The sequence below is a fragment of the Dendrobates tinctorius genome, unplaced genomic scaffold (genome assembly GCF_039654945.1).
Source record: "Dendrobates tinctorius isolate UK_male_01 unplaced genomic scaffold, ASM3965494v1 ptg000240l, whole genome shotgun sequence".
Lineage (NCBI taxonomy): Eukaryota > Metazoa > Chordata > Amphibia > Anura > Dendrobatidae > Dendrobates > Dendrobates tinctorius.
Window position 1 is genome coordinate 979,723 of NW_027361907.1, and position 17,940 is coordinate 997,662.

The 17,940-nt window shown below is 43.3% G+C and overlaps 1 protein-coding gene across 5 annotated transcripts in view; it reads left to right on the top strand.

Annotated features, from left to right (window-relative positions):
• MYO16 (myosin XVI) overlaps positions 1-17,940 on the top strand; it is a 783,767-nt gene that overhangs the window by 232,907 nt on the left and 532,920 nt on the right. For all 5 annotated transcript variants that reach the window (XR_012222718.1, XM_073556817.1, XM_073556818.1 and 2 more), the window contains exon 2: positions 1,779-2,042. Coding sequence is in view for 4 of the 5 variants with exons in the window: in XM_073556816.1 (XP_073412917.1) it covers positions 1,779-2,042 (264 nt within the window). In the remaining variant the exon portion in view is untranslated. The remainder of the gene's footprint in view (positions 1-1,778; positions 2,043-17,940) is intronic.

Sequence of the window (17,940 nt, forward strand, 5' to 3'; positions counted from 1 at the left end):
ATGTTCTGTTGTATATAATGAACTGTTCGACGTGCGGTCACCCACGGTGGCTGAAGAGAGGTCCGGTGTGTTTAATAACTTCGAGTTAGAGCCATATACTATAAAGTGCTATTGGCTATGTGTTAGGTCTGTGATGTGCAACATGGCCTACGGTGCGGTTTATGGTTTAAATAAACCAAACAGACTGTTTAGTGGAGTAAATCGCTCCTGTGTGACTGAATCCCGTTGCCAAGCGAGTGTCCCCCAACACATGCAGTAAGCGGTATCTTACAATATGGAAAAAAAGAAGTAGCAAAAAAGGGGTGTCCCTCATAAAAAATCAAATTTTATTGAAAGTTCATATGGGTATATACTGTACATGTATGTATCATTTTACAAAATGCTTTAAGAGTAATGGGACACTCGATGGGCTAATCCCACAATATTGGGATAGAACAGTTAATAATGACAATACAATTAACCCCTTGCAGACATATGAAGTGCTATTACTTTATATGTCAGGTCCTATTCTTTCCTGGCAGATGATGACTTTGCTATTCTTTTACCTCTAACAACCCTCAGATGGAGTTGAGCTCTGCCCAAGGCTATTAATCTGTTAAATTAAAAAAAAAAAATATATATATGAAAAACCATATATTATTTAAAATTTAATTCTGACAATCTTCTTCCCCCTATTAAAAATAAAAATATTAATAAAAAAAGTACACATGTAGTAAGTTCATGTATTTAAAGGTCTGCTCTATCAAAAAATAAGATCACTCTCTAAATGAAGAAATAAGATCAAAAATCAAAAAGGCAGAATTGAATTTTTTTCAACCGCATCAACATTATAAAAAAAAAAATCAATAAAAAGCTATCAAAAGATCATATCTACCCAAAATGGTATTAGTAAATAAGTAAAAATGTCAGCTCAGGGCACAAAAAAACAACTCAAGCAGCTCCATTGACTGAAAAAGGATGTTGTTGGTTTCGAAATGTGATGGCACAAAACTATCTATGTCTGGCATTTCCATAATTCTACTGTCCTGGGGAATCTTATTGCTAGGTAATTTTTTACTGACTAATTAACTCTGTAAAAATAAAATCCAAAGAAATATTGCAGAGTTGTGCTTTTTTTTAGCAATTTTGCCACACTTCTTTTTTTTTTGTGTTTTCTAATAACTCATGTGGTAAAACCGAATCTGCCTGAAAAAAAGCGCTACAAAAAAGCCCCATAAAATTACATAATGCCCAAATATGTGAAAAAGACACTGCTGCACACATATTCCATCTCACTTCTTTTAGCCGCTTCAGGTTTCTAAACAGTGTGGAGGGAAAGCGAGTAGCAACGGAGCTGTCAAAAAGATGATGGCAAAGCCGCTTCAAGAAAAGGACTGTTGGTGTTCCCCTGATGTGTCTTCACCTGGAAAAAAGAGATGGCTGTGCCAGTGTCTAAAAGGCACCATGTGCACATAGCCTTCAAGAAGATGGTGTGCATAGTTTGTAAACGTATGTCATAATTTCAAAGTAAGCACACCAGACACAACAAGTCAAGGAGATCTATTTATTAACATTATGTAGTTTAGATTAAGATAGATATGTAAATTGAACACAAAAAATTACTATTATGTACTTCACTATTTCTACTTGTAGCCAATTTTCAACTTGAATGCGTCACACGCGTACTTGTTTCTCAAATTTTTTAAGTGTAAACTCTTGACTTTTGACTTTTTAAGTTTAGACTCTGCTGGACCTCCCATTAATTCTTCCTTCTTTTCTACTTTCTATTTGTCTTGTAGGCTGTTTCCAGCTTTGTAATGTTTTTCGATCACATGACATGGAAATTGACCAATGTTTGCTGGAATCTCTTCCTTTGGGACAGCGCCAGCGTCTGGTGAGACGTATGCGCTGTGAACAGATTAAGGCCTATTATGAACGTGAAAAGGCTTTGCAAAAACAGGATGCTTCTAAACGAAAAAGTAAACAGAAGAAAAACTATAAAGTTAATTTCCAGCTCTGTGACAAGATACAAGACGCAATAATCCACCATGATGACAAAGAAGGTAAGAGGAAGCTTATGTTTAATCCATTGTGTCCAGCCTTTGTTAATGATGTAGAAAGAAGAAAATGTAATGGTTGTATTGTTTTGTAGTTGTGGTGGTAAAGATTAGGGGCTTAACTGCCATTGATCCTACTCTCCCTCTCAGCCCTAAATAATATTCATGGCAGTACAGGACTTGAGATGTTTGCTACTGTTTGCAATGTCCTTATTCTGTAGGAGTCATTAAGCTCTCCAGTCCTTATATCATTGAGATAGAGATGACACTGTGCTCAATGATGAATTGCATAACTAGTTGAATCTTATATCCAAACACAAACAGAGCTTTTCGTTCTTTGAATAGGTTTTCTTTTTTCATTTACTATAGCTGTGTAAAGGTTGCAGGGGTTGGGGTGTTCCAGTGTGACCCCAGACACTAGTGAAACTGGTTCCTCTGGGTGTCAGTCCCTTTAAATGTTTCACTCTCAGATGACACAGATGTTATGCAATTTCAAGGAAGCAAGGATTCTGTCCAGAATATAAAAATAAAGTGAATCTTTCTAGTAGAACTGATGTACATACAGTTTTGCTAAAAAGTTTACATACCCCCTCAGAATTTTTGCTTTCTTGACCTTTTTTCAGAGGATATGAGTGATAACACCAAAACTTTTTCTCCTCTCATAGTTAGTGGTTGGTTGAAGCCATTGCTATATTGTTGTGTTTTCTCTTCTTAAATCATAATGACAACCAATCCAAATGACCCAGATCAAAAGTTTACATACTCTGGTGATTTTGACCTGATAACATTCACAGAAGTTGACAAATGGGTTTGTGTTATGGATCTGCAACACAGGACTAGGAAGAAAGGGGAAAACTGACCCTGCACTATGACTAGGCTGATACCCTACAATGGAGTGGGCAACCCATTCCTTGCGAGTAGACCCACCAACGATCCTAGGTTAATCGCAAACAAAGACCTATAGATGGGGGAAGGGGGTCCCTGAAAGATCTAAGGACTGGGCACAAAAACGGGTGACCTCCTAATAGATAGCACAGAGATGGCTGCAGAAACCAATTGAATACAGAAACAAACACTAGTGGAACCAGAGGTCCCATCACCGCACAAATTACACACACAGAAGGCAGAGCACCAAGCCACAACTCAAGCGGATTAACACTGTTGTCCAGCAAGGATTGGGAGTCAGGTGCTGGGTAATAAAGAGTGATACAATCACCTGACTGAAGACAAACCCAGCACCAGCGGAAAAAGACCAGCAACCAGAACACCACAAGAAAATGGCGGATAGTCACAAGCTAAACAGATCCTAGCAGTTTGAATGGGTACTAAAGTTAACATCCTCACCTGTGATCTGTGACAAATGCCAGGAAAATTGTTCGGGATGCAAAGAAAAGTCCACAAATAACATCAGCTGAAATCATGGACTCTCTGAAAACTGGCAGTGTGGCTGTTTCTGTTATTGATGCGCAATAAGGAGTCACTAGAAGAAAAATTGGCTGTGTGGTCGAGATGCCAGAAGAAAGCCAAATGAACTTGATCACAAGTTCACATACCCCATTTCCTAATATCATGTATTGCCCCCTCTAACATCAATGACAGCTTGAAGTCTTTTGTGGGAGTTGTGGATGAGGTTCTATATTTTCTTGGCAAAAAGCCTCCTGTTCCTGTAAATTCCTGAGCTGTCTAGCATGAACTGCGCTCTTGAGATCTCCCCAGAATGGCTCAATGATATTGAGGTGAGGAGACTGAGATGGCCACTCCAGAACCTTCACTTTGTACTGCTGTAGCTAATGACAGGTCGACTTGGCCTTGTGTTTTGGATCCTGTCATGTTGGAACATCCAAGTACGCCCCATACCCAGCTTCCGGGCTGATGATTGCAAATTTGTCTCCAGTATTTGCTGAAAACATGCTGCATTAATTTTTCCTTCAACTTTGGCCAAGTTTCCTGTGCCTTTGTAACTCACACATTGCCAAAACATCATGTAACGTCCGTCTGTTGCGAGTCTTGAGCTGCAAGTAAGAGAGCACCCTGCAAAACCCCGAGACCCTTTACCCTCATACAGGGATCTGGAGTTACAGCAGAGCCCAAGGGGTAGCTGCCTATGAGAGCAGCGGACTGGAGCATGATGGTCGCTAGGAAGGGACTAAAAAATGGAACCGAAAGTGTAGTCAGGAGTCCAAGTCAAAACCAGGCGAGCAGCAGAGGTACAAAATCAGCAGGATGTAGAAGGGTAAGCGTAGTCCGGAGTCAAAGTCAAAATCAGAGGAGCAGCAGAGGTACAAAATTGGCAGGCAGTAGAAGGGTCAAAAATCCAGGCTGAGGTCAGAGTCAAAATAGCAATACACACTAGTTCAATGGGGAAACCAAGACTATATCTGGCGGCCTGCAGGACAGTTGTGATGTATGGTGTACAGTTCATATAGCGTCTTGTGCTTGGGTGTGAGGAAAACACATGAGACACAGGTTTGATTAGGAAGGACTTGTATTACTTCATACAAGTAGGTAAACAAGGGTTCACACAGTTTGCAGGTGCAGAGGCAGAAGACACAGCAGGCAAGAGTAACTTTAGCTCAGCAGTAACTTTCCACAACAGGTTCAGGACCTCTTCCCTGTTACCGTAGTTCCCTTGCAAACATGAATTTATCCAACAGCAGGTTTCCAGAGTCCACATGTGTTCAAGAGCTCCCAAACAGGAGAAGGCTGGAGTACCAAGTCCAAGATTTCCAAGAGCCAGATCACAAGCTGACTGCAGACTTGATTCTGAAGCACTGATTGCTCAGCTGAGGCTGCTTAAGAGGCAAGGGGGAGGAAATCAAGGCGGGAACATGAAGGCTGGAAACTCCATATTAACTGAGGGCAAGATAGCTGCAGCAGGACAGAAAGCAAAATGGCTGACGGAAAAAAATGAATTTCAAGAAACATGTAAAAAAGACTGAGAATCTTACATTACTCCACCCTTAGGGACAGCCTCTGGATGACCTCAGACCACGCTTGTCTGGTTACCTCTGATGAAACTGGCGGAGTAAGCGAGGAGCATTAATGTTATTGACTGGTTTCCATGAGTTGTCCTCCACTGGGTAGCCTTGCCGTTTAATCAAGTATTGTAACTGATTTTTGTACAATCTTAAATCTAGAATCCTTTCCACCACAAATTCTTCCTGACCATCGACCAGCACTGGGTCAGAGTGAGGAGGAGAATGTCCAGGAAACGTATTAGATGTTGCAGCCTTTAGTAGGGAAACATGAAAGACAGGGTAGATTCTCATAGTTCTGCCGAAAAGCAACGGCACTTAAAATTTTATTGATTTTATAGGGTCCAATGTACTTATGTCCCAATTTAGATGAAGGAATTTTTAACTTAAGATTTCTGGTTGACAGCCAGACCAAGTCTCTCCTATCTTGAAAACTGGTGCAGGCTTGCAAAATTTATCTGCTGCTTTCTTGTACCTTTCCTGAGCCAATTCCAGATTTTCCTTTAGAAGATCAATATTATTTTGTAAAGATGTGATTCTTTCAGCCACTGCCGGCAAGGGCGTATCTATGGGAAATCGAGGAAAAATGTTAGGATGATAACCTAGATTGGCGTAAAAAGGAGACTGCTTAGTGAAGACGCTCTGAGAGTTGTTATAGGAGAACTCAGCCAGTGGAAGTAGATCCACCCAATCATCCTGTAGGTGGCAGATAAAGCAACGGAGATACTGCTCCAAGGTCTGATTGGTCCATTCTGTCTGTCCATTAGTCTGGGGAAGAAAAGCAGAAGAAAGGTTTACTTTAATGTCTAATGCGGCACAGAAATTCTGCCCAAACCTTGAAGTGAATTGCACCCCTCGATCCGAAATGACCTCATCCAGTACTTCATGCAAGCGAAACACATTCTGAATCATCAAATCTGATGTCTGTTTTGCAATGGGTAAGCCGACACGGGATAAAATGAGCTGCCTTTGTTAACCAATCCACCACCACTAGAATGGTGTTCTTCCCTTGAGAGGTTGGTAACTCCACAATGAAATCCATAGAAATGGATCCCCACAGGTGGGATGGGGTGGGAAGGGGTTGCAATAGACCAGTTGGCGAGGAGCGTGGTGTTTTGCATCTTGCACAGACTTCACATGAAGTGACATAGTTTAAAACATCCTTTCTGTAAGTGGGCCACCAAAAGAAACAAGAAAGAAATTCTTGTGTCTTTAGAACTCCTCTATGCCCAGCTATCTTAGCATCATGGATGAGTTGCAATACTCTCAATCTGACCGTTTCGGGTATATACAAGCTTTGTCCCTATATCAACACACCATTCTTAAAGACAAGACTTACGTCCCTTGGAGGTTGTGCCAACAAAGAATCCGAGTGGTATGCTTCCTTGATTATGAATCGCTCCCAGGAATCTAGAGTCAGGAAGAATCGTCTTAGGAGGAGTTAGTGGATGGGTCTCTGTTGAATGAATCCTAGAGAGTGCATCAGCCTTTCCATTGCACAATCCTGGCCTATAAGAAATTACAAAATTAAATTGATTTAGGAAGAGATTCCAACGAGCCTGGCGAGGAGTCAGGCACTTAGCCGACCTGATAAATTCAAGGTTGTGATGATCTGTCAAGATGACTATTTGCTGTGCAGCTCCCTGAAGAAGGTATCTCCATTCCTTGAAGGCCACAATAATGGCCAACAATTCTCTATTGCCCACATCATAGTTTCTCTCAGCCGAAGACAACCGCTGGGAAAAGAAATCACAGGGATGCAAGACATTCTTCTCACCTGTTCTCTGAGGGAGTATAGCTCCAATGGCACAGTCGGAGGCATCCACCTCTATTATGAAGGCAAGTTCGGGGTTGGAAAGCACTAGGATAGGTGCGGTGGTAAATTTATCCTTCAGACGGGAAAATGCTTCTTGGGCTTGAGGGGTCCAGGAGAACCTATACTCTTTCCGGGTAAGTTGTGTGATAGGTGACACTACCTCAGAGAAATTCCTAATAAAATGTCTATAGAAATTGGCAAACCCAATGAAGCGCTGCACCTCCTTCACATTCCTAGGAACTGGCCAGTCTTTGATGGCTTGGGTTTTGCTTCCATCCATACTAATTCCTTGTGTAGACATTACATACAGTACCACAGAAATTGAATTTCGGTCCTATGGAATTCACATTTTCAAGTTTGATGTAAAGATGGTTCATCTTAGGCGTTCTAAGACCATTCTCACATGTCCATGATGTTCCTCTGTGGAGTTAGAAAAAATTAAAATATCATCCAGATATATCACCACGAATGTATCTAGGAGATCCCTGAAGATGTCATTCACCAAGTGTTGAAAAGTGGCTGGGGCGTTACACAGACCAAAAGGCATGACTAGATATTCAAAGTGTCCGTAGCGTGACCTGAATGCAGTCTTCCATTCATCCCCAGGTCTAATACGGACCAAGTTATAGGCCCCACGGAGATCCGGTTTAGAGAAAATCTTAGCATGCCGCACTCTCTCCAATAACTCAGGGATCAAAGGCAATGCATACCGGTTTCTAATAGTAACCTTATTTAGTTCCCGATAATCTATGCAGGGTCTGAGAGATCCATCTTTCTTCTTCACAAAGAAGATGGGTGCACCTGCAGGAGATGAAGAGTGGCGTATGAAGCCCTTGGCTAGATTTTCATCTATATGGTCCTTTAAAGCCTTTAGCTCAGGCCCCGCCAGGGGGTAGATCTTACGAAAAGGTATCTCTGCTCCAGGCAATAATTCAATTTGACAATCATATGGACGGTGAGAGGGAAGCTGGTCAGCGTTCTTCTTGTCACACACATCCACATAGTTCTGGTATACAGCTGGTAGTTCAGGGACTGACATGGTTCCTTTAGGAACAGAGTAAGCCTAAACTTCTGGACTCATCTGTTTCTCCGGAAAGTGCAGTTCCTTGGTCTCCCAGTTAATCGTAGGGTTCAGAGCCTGCAGCCATGGTAGCCCTAGAATAATGGGAAAGTGTGGAGAAGAGATAAGCATAAAGGACAGTTTCTCCTGATGAACTTTACCCATAAAGACTTTTAAAGGCCCTGTTTCCTGATCCACTGGTCCAGAGGTCAGCAGGGAGTCATCCACAGTCTCCATCTGTACTGGGGTAGCCTTCTTCACTGAACATATCCCATATTTTTGAGCAAAGGAGATATCCATAAAATTGCCGCTTGCCCCGAGTCGATTATAGCAGAGCTAGACACCCAGACCGAGTCAACCCAGAGCTTGATGGAAAGGAAGCAATGAGAATTGTTCTTCTTACAACTCAGCTGAGACACTGCTGAGGAAACTTGAAAAATTGCAGCATTTACACAGTCATCGGCCTCAGAAATAACGGAGTTTACGTCTGAGAAATCAATATCTATGGCTGCAGATCTCTCTGGAGGCTCGGACATGACAGATCTCCTCTCACAGTGAATGACTGCTGCAGTAGTCTTATGGGAATGGCTGGGGCAGTTTATAATGAAGTGCCCTGACTTACCGCAGAAGAAACATAAATTTTCCTTTAAGTGATGTTCTTTGCGTGCATCACTAACCCGTCTCTGTACAGAGTCCACCTGCATGGGTTCAGGTTCTGGTTCCCGTGTAATCCTACTCAGAGGTTCCTTAGCTGGGGAGGAAGGTAGGAAAAGGTTAGTGCGATTATTTTCGAACCATCTCTCCTGTCTGCGTTCAGTAAGACGAGCATCAATATGGATGCAGTAGTTAACCCCTAAATGACCAGGGGTATTTTTGGTTTTGCATTTTCATTTTTCCCTCCCCTTTCCAGAGCCATAACTTTTTTATTTTTCCGTCTATATGGCCATGTGAGGGCTTATTTTTTGCGGGACGAGTTGTACTTTTAAATGACACCATTGGTTTTACCATGTCGTGTACTCGAAAACGGGAAAAAAATTCCAAGTGGGGTGAAATTGCCAAAAAAGTGCAATCCCACACTTGTTTTTTGCTTGGCTTTTTTGCTATGTTCACTAGATGCTAAATCTGACCTGCCATTATGATTCTCCAGGTCATTACGAGTTCATAGACACCAAACATGTCTATGTCCTCTTTTATCTAAGTGGTGAAAAAAAATTCCAAAATTTGCTAAAAAAAAAAAAAATTGCGCAATTTTCCGAGACCCGTAGCGTCTCCATTTTTCATGATCCAGGGTCGGGTGAGGGCTCATTTTTTCCATGCCGGGCTGACGTTTTTAATGATACCACTGTTGTGCAGATATGTTATTGCATTTTAGTTCAATGTCCTGGTGACCAAAAAAAACGTAATTCTGGCATTTTGAATTTTTTTCTCGCTATGCCGTTTAGCGATCGGGTTAATCCTTTTTTATTGATAGATTGGGCGATTCTGAACGCGGCGATACCCAATATGTGTATGTGGGATTTTTTTTTTACTGTTTTATTTTGATTGGGGCGAAAGGGGGGTGATAGGGGGGTGATTTGAACTTTTAGGTTTTTTTAATTTTTTTTATTTTTAAACATTTTTTTTTTTAACTTTTGGCATGCTTCAATAGCCTCCATAGGAGGCTAGAAGCATGTGAAACCCGATCGGCTCTGCTACATATGGGCGATGAGCAGATCGCTCATATGTAGCAGATTTACTGCTGTGCTTTCAGCGCCGTCCACCGGGTGGCGCTGAAAGCCATCAGCCTGGAACAACCATAGAGGTCTCTATGAGACCTCTTGTTGTCCAGGCAACATGACGCCGACCCCCGATCACGTGACGGGGGTTGGCGATGATGTCATTTCCGGCCCGGCGGCCGGAAATGCTATTTAAATGCCCGCTGTCAGCTTTGACAGCAGGTTTTAACTAGTTAATAGGTGTGGGCGGATGGCGATTCCGCTCGCGCCTATTGCGGGCACATGTCAACTGTTCATAACAGCTGACATGTCCCGGCTCTGATGCGGGCTCAGCGCCGGAGCCCTCATCAAAGTAGGGGATATGTCTGATGACGGACTGTGTACGTCATTGGACATTAAGGGGTTAATGAAGTCACCTAATGCAGTGGGAGGTTCAGCACGAACAAGTTCATCCTTAATCAGAGGAGACAACCCTTTCCAAAAACAGATTTCTTGGCGGAACTGTCCCAAGTGGTATCGAGAGCCCACCTCCTGAAATCCAAGGCATTTTCGGCTACTGAGCACTTACCTTGGCACAAAGTTAACATGGCTGCTTCAGCTGTTGGACCTCGATTGGGGTCATCAAACACCTGCTCAATGGCTGAAATGAAAGCATCAAGATGATTTAAACATTCATCCTCAGTTTCAATCAGAGGGTTTGCCTACTTCAGAGCCTTGTTAGTAAGCAGCATGATTATAGTAAGTACTTTGGATCGTTCAGTGGGAAATTGTGAAGCATGTGCAGAGAAAAATAGGTTGCATTGGTTAATAAATCCCCTGAATTTCTCACGTTCACCGCCAAAACGAAATGGGGGTGACTTGGGGATCCCAGAACTCGGGGTTATGGCTGGAGCCTGGACTCTTTTCTCTAGGGCCTCAATCCTGGCTCGTAACTCCTGAGTAGCTTGTCCAAAAACTTGCAAATTATGATTAGTAAGGTCCTGTAGTCTTGTAAAATGGGTTTTTAAAGTCTGTATATCTGCAAGGACTTTATCAGTCACTCCGCACAACTCCTTTATGCGAGTCTCCATCTTCCAGATCCTTTAAGGTAGAAGTACTGGAAGGAAAAAAAAGCACACAATAGTGTTTACCTGTGGTAACACACCAGAGTAAAAAGAAGGGAATGCGCTCACCTGGAATGGTTGTGAGAAGTCACAACCACTGTCATCACAGAAGGTATAGATGGATATCCGACCTCCACGGTCACAGCAGATACGGCCTTCCCAGACCCAGCAGATACTAACGCTGGCTTCAGAATCTTGTGATGTATAGCGTACGGTTCATATAGCGTCTTGTGCTTGGGTGCGAGGAAAACACATGAGACACAGGTTTGATTAGGAAGGACTTGTATTACTTCATACAAGTAGGTAAACAAGGGTTCACACATTTTGCAGGTACAGAGGCAGAAGACACAGCAGGCCAGAATAACTTTAGCTCAGCAGTAACTTTCCACAACAGGTTCAGGATCTCTTCCCTGTTACCGTAGTTCCCTTGCAAACGTGGATTTATCCAACAGCAGGTTTCCAGAGTCCACATATGTTCAAGAGTTCCCAAACAGGAGATGGCTGGAGTACCAAGTCCAAGATTTCCAAGAGCCAGGTCACAGGCTGACTGCAGACATGATGCTGAGGCTGCTTAAGAGGCAATGGGGAGAGAATTTGGGCGGGAACATGAAGGCTGGAAACTCCATATTAACTGAGGGCAAGATAGCTGCAGCAGGACAGAAAGCAAAATGGCCGACAGAAAAAAATGAATTTCAAGAAACATGTAAAAAAGAGTGAGAATCTTACAACAGTCTCCAAAGTATTTGAAGGCCACGGCTACCTCTCATAGGCTCACAGCCTGTTGACCTAGTCTGGACCGCCCCCAGAACCAGGCCGGATGGCGATGCACGACTGGCACCAACCACTTCACCTTTGACAGAAGAGCGGCCGAGGCCGGAGCACCAGCCACCGAGTCCAACGGTGAAGTGACATGAGTCTGGCGCCTCCCAGTGGCCGATGCCGGAGTACCAGCCACTGAGTCTAATGGCAATGTGACAGTACACCCCTCTAATAGGGGCCTCCGGACCCTTAAAACCAAGTTTGTTGGGGTGAAGAAGATGAAACTTCCTGATCAAACCCTTGGCATGGACGTTACTGGCAGGCACCCAGGACCTTTCCTCCAGACCGTAGCCCTTCCAATGTACCAGATACTGCACGGATCCTCTCACTAAGCTGGAATCAAGGATTCTTTGGACTTTGCATTCCAAAGCACCCCCGACCAAAACCGGAGGAGGAGGGGACTGGACAGGATGGCCTCGAAGGCCCATTTGATTGCCAATAATTCCCGATTACCTATATCATAATTCCACTTGGTGGAAGAGAATTTTCGGGAAAAGAAGGCTCACGGACGAAGTTGAGTGAGTGATGCAGTGCCTTGTGATAGCACTGCTCTTACTCCAACTTCAGAGGCATCTACCTCTACAATAAAGAAGTGGTCCAGATCAGGCTGAACCAATATCGGGTTAGAGGATAAACATTCCTTTAATACTGAAAATGCATGAAGTGCTTCAGTCTTCCAGTTAATCACATCCGCCCCTTTCTGAGTCAAATCAGTGAGTGGTTTGGCTTTCTCAGAAAAACCTTTAATGAATTTACGATATTAGTTAGTGAAACCTAAAAATCACTGCAGTGCCTTTATAGACTTGGGTTGTGCCCATTCCTTAATGGGTTGGATTTTAGAAGGATCCATGTGAAATCCTTTAGCTGACAAAATATACCCCAGAAACTGTACCTCTTCTGTCATGAAAACACATTTCTCTAGTTTTGCAAATAAAGAATGCTCTCTAAGTCTCTGGAGGACAGAACAGACATGTTGGACGTGCGTCATAAGGTCAGCAGAATAAATTAGGATGTCATCCAAATAAACAACTACATATACACCACAGATGTCTCTGAAAATATCGTTCACAATACTTTGGAACACTGCAGGTGCATTAGGAAAGATGTATATCTTTGTACAGTGTTAGCCAGTAGATAGAAAAATATTCAGGATTGAGAGTCCTCAGTAGTTGATACCTTTTAATGGCTAACTGAAAAGATGGTAACACATTGAAAGCTTTCGAGACTACTCAGGTCTCTTCATCAGGCTAGACTAATACAAAATCTGAAGTCACGTATTTATGCACAATACAGCCTAGAAAAAATGCAATAGATAAGACAAGTGACGTGAATCAGAACTATCAATATGGGAGAGGGAGAAACATAAATATAAACATTGGACCAGTTCATAGATAAGGAGTCCGGATGTTTTATGGTCCTCTGATTGGGGTCTAGTTCTGTGTTGTGATGCCCCCACACGGTTTTAAAAGGAAATTCCTTAATTGATGTAAAAAGACATAAATCCATGCGACACATTCATTCCAGCACTGAGAGTGTCAAAGTTTGTCATAAATTTGTACTCCCAAACTCGTCTCTCTCTCTGAGAATTGAAGTTACAGGTGCATTACTGAGCTCAATCGGCATTGCAAGATACTCAAAATGGCCCAGAGGTGTGTTTAACGCGGTCTTCCACTCATCTCCCTTTCTTATATGGACAAGATTATATGCTCCTCGGAGGTCAAGTTTAGTAAACCAACTGGCTCCCAAAAGCTGATTATAAAGATCATGGATAAGTGGAAGCGGATACTGTTTTTTTTACAGTGATTGCATTTAACTCACGGTAATCAATGCAAGGTCTGAGACCACCATCTTTCTTTTCCACAAAAATGAACCCGGCCCCAACTGGTGAGGTGGATGGTCTAATAAACTCTTTTTGTAAACTGTCTGCTATGTAGTCTTTCATGGCCTGACGTTCTGGACCAGAGAGATTACATATTCTCCCATTTGGGAGACAAGAATCCGGTATCAAGTCTATGGGGCAATTGTATTTTCTGTGAGGGGGTAATTTCTCTGATTCCACTATAGAAAAGACATCCTCATAATCTTTGAATGCATACGGTACAAAGGGAGGTCTGACCTTAACTTGGTTCACTGATAGCGATATATAGTTATCCTGACACTCTGGGCTCCAGCGCACAATATCACCCAAGTGCCAGTCTTTGACCGGATTTTGTTTGCGTAACCATGGCATACCCAGAATAACTGTGGATGATAAATCATTGATAACAATAAATGACACATGTTCAGCATGTAATGATCCCACTGACATTAATACTTCCTTAGTGACAAACTCCATTCCACCCTGGACAATAGATGTGCCATTAACCGCATGGTTTTAATGGGGGCATTAAGCCTTAGTAGTGGTACGCCAAGATTCCTTGCTACCAGGGAATCTATAAAATTCCCTTCTGAACCACTATCTACATAAGCCTCCAAACACACAGATTTCTTAAGGTAGGACAAAGAAGTAGGTAAAAAGACTTTGGCCGTACCAGTGGGCAATACCTGGGCACCTGGGCAGGCATGACCAGAGCTACCCAGGTGCTGGTGTCCTGGAAATGAAGACTTCTGGCTTCCAGCATTTTCCCCGAGGTCTCCAGAGTGTGGATTGTGCAGCATGTTAGTAAAAAATGATGGGAGTGCTCCTCCACATCACTGAGCAATGAAGCAGGACACAGGTGCTTTAGCCGCAGAATCACCTCGGAGAAAGAGAGGAAGGGAAAAAAAGTCAGGGAAAAGGTAAGATAATGCCTATATACAGTGGGGAAAAAAAGTATTTAGTCAGTCAGCAATAGTGCAAGTTCCACCACTTAAAAAGATGAGAGGCGTCTGTAATTTACATCATAGGTAGACCTCAACTATGGGAGACAAACTGAGAAAAAAAAATCCAGAAAATCACATTGTCTGTTTTTTTTTCATTTTATTTGCATATTATGGTGGAAAATAAGTATTTGGTCAGAAACAAAATTTCATCTCAATACTTTGTGATATATCCTTTGTTGGCAATGACAGAGGTCAAACATTTTCTGTAAGTCTTCACAAGGTTGCCACACACTGTTGTTGGTATGTTGGCCCATTCCTCCATGCAGATCTCCTCTAGAGCAGTGATGTTTTTGGCTTTTCGCTTGGCAACACGGACTTTCAACTCCCTCCAAAGGTTTTCTATAGGGTTGAGATCTGGAGACTGGCTAGGCCACTCCAGGACCTTGAAATGCTTCTTACGAAGCCACTCCTTCGTTGCCCTGGCGGTGTGCTTTGGATCATTGTCATGTTGAAAGACCCAGCCACGTTTCATCTTCAATGCCCTTGCTGATGGAAGGAGGTTTGCACTCAAAATCTCACGATACATGGCCCCATTCATTCTTTCATGTACCCGGATCAGTCGTCCTGGCCCCTTTGCAGAGAAACAGCCCCAAAGCATGATGTTTCCACCACCATGCTTTACAGTAGGTATGGTGTTTGATGGATGCAACTCAGTATTCTTTTTCCTCCAAACACGACAAGTTGTGTTTCTACCAAACAGTTCCAGTTTGGTTTCATCAGACCATAGGACATTCTCCCAAAACTCCTCTGGATCATCCAAATGCTCTCTAGCAAACTTCAGACGGGCCCGGACATGTACAGGCTTAAGCAGTGGGACACATCTGGCACTGCAGGATCTGAGTCCATGGTGGCGTAGTGTGTTACTTATGGTAGGCCTTGTTACATTGGTCCCAGCTCTCTGCAGTTCATTCACTAGGTCCCCCTGCGTGGTTCTGGGATTTTTGCTCACCGTTCTTGTGATCATTCTGACCCCACGGGGTGGGATTTTGCGTGGAGCACCAGATCGAGGGAGATTATCAGTGGTCTTGTATGTCTTCCATTTTCTAATTATTGCTCCCACAGTTGATTTCTTCACTCCAAGCTGGTTGGCTATTGCAGATTCAGTCTTCCCAGCCTGGTGCAGGGCTACAATTTTGTTTCTGGTGTCCTTTGACAGCTCTTTGGTCTTCACCATAGTGGAGTTTGGAGTCAGACTGTTTGAGGGTGTGCACAGGTGTCTTTTTATATTGATAACAAGTTTAAACAGGTGCCATTACTACAGGTAATGGAGGAAAGAGTAGGTAGTGGAGGAAAGAGGAGACTCTTAAAGAAGAAGTTACAGGTCTGTGAGAGCCAGAAATCTTGATTGCTTGTTTCTGACCAAATACTTATTTTCCACCATAATATGCAAATAAAATGAAAAAAAACAGACAATGTGATTTTCTGGATTTTTTTTTCTCAGTTTGTCTCCCATAGTTGAGGTCTACCTATGATGTAAATTACAGACGCCTCTCATCTTTTTAAGTGGTGGAACTTGCACTATTGCTGACTGACTAAATACTTTTTTTCCCCACTGTATACTGGATATATATAAAAATGGTTTTGGGCCAGATACAATGTAACGTCTGTATGTTGCGAGGCTTGAGCTGCAAGTAAGACAGCACCCCACAAAACGCCGAGACCCTTTACCCCCATATAGGGATCTGGAATTACAATGGAGCCCAAGGGGTAGCTGCCTATAAGAGCAGCGGAGCAGAGCGGGACGGTCGCTAGGAAGGGACTAAAAAACGGAACCGAAAGTGCAGTCAGGAGTCCAAGTCAAAACCGGGCGAGCAGCAGAGGTACAAAATTGGCAGACTGTAGAAGGGTAAGCGTAGTCAGGAGTCAAAGTCAAAACCGGGTGAGCAGCAGAGGTACAAAATCGGCAGGCAGCAGAAGGGTCAAAAATCCAGGCTGAGGTCAGAGTCAAAATAGCAATATACACTAGTTCACTGGGGAAACCAAGACTATATCTGGCGGCCTGCAGGACAGTCTGCAAAGTATTTAAAGGACACAGCTACCTCTCATAGGCTCACGGCCTGATGACCTAATCTGGACCACCCCCAGAACCAGGCCAGATGGCGATGCACAACTGGCACCAACCACTTCACCTCTGACAGAAGAGCGAAGCCTGCGCCCACCAGATGCCTGAGCAGGGACCCCTTCTCTGTCACCACCATCACCCACAGGAGAAACACAGCGATGCCCAGCAACAGAGGCATGCGTCAAAGGAACGGGACCATACGAGGATATAGCCCTCCTGCCACTGGCATCACCAGTCGAGGGAGTCTGGTGCCTCCCAGTGGCCGAGGCTGGAGCACCAGCCACCGAGTCCAAAGGCGACGTGACAGGAGTCCGGCACCTCCCAGCGGCCGAGCCCGGAGTACCAGCAACCGAGTCCAACGGCGACGTGACACATCAGCGATCCACCTCCATGCTTTACAGTAGGAATGGTGTTCCTATCATCATAGGCTTTGTTGACCTCTCTCCAATCTTCACGTTGATGGTTGTGGCCAAAAAGTTCAATTTTGGTCTCATCACTCCAAATTACCTTGTTCCAGAAATATCTAAGCTTGTCTCTGTGCTGTTTTGCGTATTGTAGGCAAGATACTTTATGGCTTTCTTCTGGCAATTCGACCATGCAGCCCATTTTCCTTCAAGTGACTCCTTATTGTGCATCTTGAAACAGCCATACCACTAGTTTTTAGAGAGTCCAGTATGTCAGCTGATGTTATTTGTGGGTTTTTCTTTCTATCCCGAATAATTTTCCTGGCATTTGTCACAGGTCATAGGTGAGGATGTTACCTTTAGTAGGCATTCAAACCCATTTGTGTTAACTTCTGTGCAGGTTATCATGCCAAAATCACCAGAGTATGTAAAGTTTTGATCAGTGTCATTTGCATGTTTTGGGTTGTCATTATGATTTAAAAAGAGAAAACACAGTAGTTTGACAATAAATGGCACCCAGCCACTAACCATGAGTGGAGAAAAAGTTTTGGTGTTATCATTCATATTCTCTGAAAAAAGGCCAAAAAGGCAAAAATTCTGCTGGGGTATGTAAACTTTTGAGCACAACTGTATATACAGCGAGTAGCAGGAACAAAGCTTTCTGTTCACATCTTTTGTGTTATGCAGAGGCACAGGCATATCAGTTTCATGTAGAGGCATATCACTTGCAAATAATATTTCAGCAATCGAGCATGAATAGCTTGACTCCATTTCATCTATCTGTCTATCACCAACCAATGCCCACTTGCAGGGATACTGGCCTGGTGAGCTCAGTCTTTCTTCACTCGGAATTCCCGATCCAGCCTAGACGTTGCCTCTCCATCCCCACTTTGTCTGTGCTGTCTCAGGGCTCCCATAAACCCACAACTATCCCTCATTGGACTTCTAGTGATACCCACTGCAGCTGAACTCTCTGTGTTGGCATCCCACTTCTAGGTTTCTTGGACGTATATTAAATGTCCAGTTACTGTATGAGGCTTGCTAGCTCAGAGAATCTTGTTCCTTGCACACAGACACACACACACACA